Genomic DNA, 5,485 nt, shown 5'->3' on the forward strand with positions numbered 1-5,485 from the left:
ATATAATTGGTCCATCAACCAGATGACACCATTCCAAAACATGCTGCTAGTTAAAATAGACAAAGGGGTTACCACTATCTGTGAAAAGCTCAGAGAGGAACTTCTCACATGCTACAATTATACATTAAGTTCATCATTAGTCACATATCGTAACAAGGGTAGTGAGGACGAGCAGCATCAATTTGTGCAATCAGTTCAAGAGAGAATTATCATTTCACACTGATCCCAGCTTTACATGAGGCTTGGAAAAAAGACTCACAATTGAAAACAAAATTAGTAATAAATATGGACTAAGGGAGAATTTCACAAATACAACAGAACGTTCAGGTAAATCATTCGTAAGCTGGTCCAAGCAATCATAGTATCATAATCAAAAACATATATGCACCTAGCTTATTAACTTGCAGTTTTAACTTTTTAGGCATAAGCTGTCCTTATATCCGTCGACAGTCTCATTCTCAGCACAAAGCTCTTGTTTTCTCATGCACAAAAGGCAGACAGCCAAACAGGGCCAGGTTTTCATTAAAGCCATCAAGCAGATCACAGAACTACAGATAACATTATCATCTACCACTACTGCTAATTTCGCTCAGAATTAACTCTCCTTTGTCCATCCCCTAATTCCAACCTCTGGATCAGGTCATTGGTCCTTCCGTCGCTGCAGGAAGAAAACCAGCTTTGTATCAGTAGGATGCGAGTATATTCGGTTCTGAGACACAACCAGATGAATTGTATGAACTTCACTACGCCATGTGGGCAGCGCTAAACGTACTGAGATGGCCGCACCCATCAAGAGGTGCCGACCGATGCTTAATGTCTGCAAGCGTTGCCTCGTAGATAGTCATGTCCCTCCTTTGCCAGCCTTGGAGCACTCATCCATCCTCCCTCCCTCCCTCTCTCCCCGGACGCGTAAATGTCGGTTTCACCACATGGACAGACTATGATGAACGGCCCAAGGAACCAAAGTTAATCTAAAGGCTAAGAAGATCAGCTTATAGCTGATACCGAAGTCTAGCAACAAACCTGTACCGAGTAAAGTCACGCCTCAGGTTTTTGAGGGGCTTCCATCCCTCAAGGCCCCAAGGGCCTGCGCTGCTGCAATCTCTTCCTTCAGAGAATCAATTACTTTTTGCAACACAACCATTTCAGCTTCTCGAGCAGCAGAAGCCTCCTCAATCATTTCCCTCGTCCCAACTTCACGCCTTGGTAGGTAAGCTCCTTGATCCGCATTCGTTCCAGTTGCATCTCTTTCCTGAGCATCTTTCACCGGCCCAATTGGTCTAAGGTAGTAAAGTGTTTTAGTTGAAACCCTCTTGACCAATTCAGGATTTGCATCCACTGGATTGCTAGAATACGTCTTATTGTTTCCTACAAAAAATTTAAAGATAAAAGGAAGGAAGGCTGCATTAGCACTAGTTTGTTGTGATGTTTAATTTGCCTTTTGTCTGGATTGAAAGATAGAACTGCCACTCCATGAATTCTCATACCTGAGCCCTTCCTGTTGACCACTAAGCAAGCTTCCATAAGGGTATCTGATTGTTGGTTTGATGCTGATGCATCTTCATTAGCTTTTTCATTACCTTCCCTCGGCATTGCACCCACCTCACGTTCCTTGCCCACTGATTCGTCAAACTCTTCATCACTGATCAAAACGATGTCTTCAAGACTTGGCTGCACATGACCTACAGTTGCACCCACCTCACGTTCCTTGCCCACTGATTCGTCAAACTCTTCATCAAGCATCACCACGATGTCTTCAAGACTTGGCTGCACATGACCCACAGTTGCCCCAATAGCTTTTCTGTTGGTTGTGCTTACTGCTCGCTTGACAAGGTGACGGGGAGCTACTTCACCATGTTCTGAGCTGCTATTCTGTTTAGCGAAGACATCAGGTGAAGCTTGTTTCACATTTTTAGTTTGTGTGCCCTTTCTTACACATCTCAGGGTCGAATCATCCGCAATTTGTGCTGACTCGGCAACTTCCGCAAGATGTTCCAGGGTACCCTGAATGGTGTCCAGGCCATTAAGTTTTTCAACAGGAGGAATATCAGTCTGTGGAACCTCGACAGTATTTAATCTCGAAAAAAATACCTCGAAAGTATCTGGCCGAGACATCCCTGGGAGCACATGCTGCTTCTTGCCCGAATTATCATCATGAAGCACCTCCATGTTTTTGTCCCTTGGGCCAACCAAAACAGGGAATTCCTTCGAATTTACATTGTTATCAATGGCAGTATCACACCCAGAAGCGTACGGCCTCCACCATCGTGTGTACTCAAACGTCACAGCCAGAGTATACTGTGGAACGATGAAGGCGAAATTGCTAGGCTCCATGAAGTATGTTCCCCAAGCAATCTTCCAGTCCGAGTTAACACGGGCAACAGATCCAGGCACGTCCTGATCGAAGCCAAGCTGCCTTGCAACACGATGAGGATTGTACTGCTCAATGCAGCGCATGCCTACAAGCTCGCAAGCACGCAGACACTGCGCAAACGATAGCAGTTGTAGGCTTCTTGCCATGTCCCGGCCATGAACCCAAGAGCAGCTCTTCTTGGGAGACGGAGCAAAGCTGAAGCTTCCGTAGGGCCTCCACTCAAACTCCATTGGCAACATGAGCACTCTGTGGAGATTTATGGGGTCAGTTACCTTGTGGACTTGATGCCACCGGGCGGCCCAAGGCTGGTGACGAGCGACGGGGTCGAGAGTGGTCGCCATTTCAGGGCGAAGCTCCGGGAACCTGGCCAAGACCCAGAGCTGCAGGATGTGCAGCGGCGCCCACCCCACGAACGGCTGGTATCTCTTGCCCGAATTGATGTAGCGGTTCAGCGCCGAGAGGTCGCTGTAGATGCTGGCGAGAGCGGCGGGTCCGAGCGCCACGCACCCGCCGCGCGCCAGCCGGGCGGCCACGGGGAGCACCTCCGCCCGGACCACGTCGAACGGCGGCGCCGGCAGCACGAAGAGCGACAGCCACATGGCCAGGAACGCGCCGTGCTCCAGTAACCCGGTGGCGCCGCCGTCGCCCGCGGCGGGCCCCTCTCCCGCCGGGGGCTCGAGGAACGGCATCGCCCACGCGGAGTGGTCCGGTCTCTGGCTGTCGCTCCGGTAGAGCGCGCGGCGAACGGCCTCGAGCGCCTCCACGTCCTCCCGGAGCGCGCCCTTCGGCGGCGCGCGCACGGGCCTGCCGAGCAAGGGCAGCCCCCCGAGCACGGCCACGTCCTCCAGCGTCACCGTCGCCTCGCCCCAGGGGAACACGAACGTGTTGGTCTCGGCGGACCAGATGGCGGCGAGCTGGAGCATCGCGCGCTCGTCGCGCCGCACCCGACAGGTGGTCGCGAGGATGGCGTCCTGGATCCCAATCTTCCGCCACAGGGGCTCGCACCGCGGGCGGAGCTTGGCCACCCACCGCGTCCACAGATTTGGAGCTTCCGCCCAGCCCTTGAACTCGACCTGGAGCCCGTCGGTGAGAATAGGGCCAGCGTTGCGGGGCGGAGGGGGTAGAGGGGGGCGCTGGCCGGCGCCCGCGCGGGGGTGGAGGAAGTGGGCCAGTCGAACGGTGGGGGTTGACGTATCGGCGCCGCTGGAGATGACTGGGACAGCGGACTCTTGGACAAGGAGCTGCTCGCCGCCGGCCATGGCGGTGGCCGGTGGGGTTGGTGGTCCGGTCTGGGGTTCTGGGCTTTGAGGACGGAGCAGGTGCGCACTCATATCGCCCCTGATTAAGGCCTCTTAGTTTAAAATTCTTTTTGCCTAAAAAGGTCATAAATGTTTTTTACAGGATTTTTGGCGGTTCGAATACTCTTTTGACATTTTTTTGCATGGTCATATGTGTCTCATTCATATCATAAAGATTAAAATATAAGTCACATAAAGACTGACATGACAAAACTGAAAAGATAGCACAACATTTCTGAGCTTGACACTAACGCCCGTCACCTGCCTACGGCATCACCATAGCAGCCACCGGAAAAAAAAATGACGAATCACCTTCTCAGCCGAGCTCAATGCAGCTCCATCGCTGATATGCAGCTTTGCGGACCTCCAAGGTGGTTCGCCAAAGGCGAAACCATTGTCGTTTGAACAAATCAGATCGGGGCAACATCCCAGACACGCCATCGAACTCCAGATCTGACACCCTCACATGACTAAGACGTCGGAGAAGGAAACCATACATGCCGTCCACAAACCACGAGCCTAGCACACGTTTCGTCTTCCAGATGTCGTCGATGCAGACCACAATCTGCATCCGCTTCTCGACTACCTCCCAAGCTCCACATCGACGTTGGAGCAGACGCCCTCGCAACGACGGAGCCCTAGGACACATGTCCATCACAAGGATGCCGCCGCCGTCATGACATCCCCACTTGAACAGACTGGTTCTCAGATCCTTCACCAACCATAGAGACGATCGCCTCGCCGGAGAAGAATTCAAAACTTCTTTATTCAGCATCGTCATCGTCGTCGCCGTCGAAGCCAAGACATCGAACAATCCAAAACCCTAAACTTTTTGGACCCTAAAACCTAAAGTTATAAACGATCCACATGCGACCCCCCTCACCACCGAGGACCAAAAGGTCGCTTGCGGAGGAGAGCCGCCGAAAGATGGCGCGGGAAGGAACGGCTCTTCTGTGGCGGCGGCTAGGTTTCTTGCTACAGGAGGAAAACCCCCGAATCTCTTTTGACATCCTTAAAAAAACTTTTTTGACCTGTAGCACCGGATCATATAAAAATCTACTGTATAGTCCGTATTTTACTGAGGAATCATTTGTACATTCGATAGAAAATTTATAATTTTTGAGAAGCGTCCTGGGGCTTGCTGGTGGACAGGACAGATGATGTGTCGCCACTCGCCAGCCCGGGCTCCCTTGCACAGTTCTAGTTGCGTCGGGTCCGTTTGGTTTAGGGTCTGTGACCGACGGAGCCGCAATAAAAAATCAGCGAGCGGCCCGCAAAGATTTGGCTGCATCGCCGTCAGTCATCATCACCAAAATATTGGCCCGCCCAACCGACCCCGAACGCCCCAGTGCAATTCTCGCTAATTCACGGGGTGGGGGCTGGAAAACTCTGGCCAGATAATTTGGCAGCGCGGCTCACGTCCCGCTCTTCACGTGGGCCTCCTTCGGTGTTTGTTCAAAAAAGGTTTCCAGTGCAGCCCATTAATCTCGCACAAGGAACGCTGTTTTTTTTAAGATAGTAACGTCTCTATGAACGCACACTCAATTTTTATGATGAGTATCTCTAAAAAAACTAATCCGTCAAATCATCTTAGCATTGAGTCTCTTACCACATAATCCGAATGCCTGAAATAAATCCAAAAATATGCTAGTAGCGGTGTTAAATTTAGGATTTGAATTCCGATGAACTGAGAATAACATTATTTTTCTAATCATTCAACTATAAGTTGTTGTGTCGCGTGTTCACTGCGGAAAGCAAAAGCATCACGTACATGCGGCTGTTTTTTTTAACCTTTTTTTATGCTGGGTTAGTT

General features: G+C 50.9%; 1 protein-coding gene across 6 annotated transcripts; it reads right to left on the reverse strand.

Annotated features, from left to right (window-relative positions):
• Positions 1–261: 261 nt before the first annotated feature.
• On the reverse strand, positions 262–3,709 carry LOC125515964 (uncharacterized). 6 transcript variants are annotated; one of them, XR_007287194.2, is made up of 3 exons: positions 1,488–3,709; positions 787–1,368; positions 262–658 (listed from the first exon to the last, which is right to left on the reverse strand). XR_007287194.2 is itself a non-coding variant. In XM_048681458.2 (3 exons), exons 1-2 carry the CDS (start codon positions 3,703–3,705, stop codon positions 1,046–1,048), a joined length of 2,541 nt encoding a protein of 846 aa, XP_048537415.2. In that variant the 5' UTR covers positions 3,706–3,709; the 3' UTR covers positions 262–938; positions 1,030–1,045. The 6 variants fall into 6 exon arrangements, 4 of the variants coding, with proteins under 4 accessions (XP_048537415.2, XP_087380028.1, XP_048537403.2 ...); XR_007287193.2 differs by having other exon boundaries at positions 773–1,368; XM_048681458.2 differs by having other exon boundaries at positions 262–938; positions 1,030–1,368.
• Between the last annotated feature and the right edge of the window lie 1,776 nt (positions 3,710–5,485).

The sequence above is a fragment of the Triticum urartu genome, chromosome 1A (genome assembly GCF_056163025.1).
Source record: "Triticum urartu cultivar PI428250 chromosome 1A, HENAU_Tu73, whole genome shotgun sequence".
NCBI lineage: Eukaryota > Viridiplantae > Streptophyta > Magnoliopsida > Poales > Poaceae > Triticum > Triticum urartu.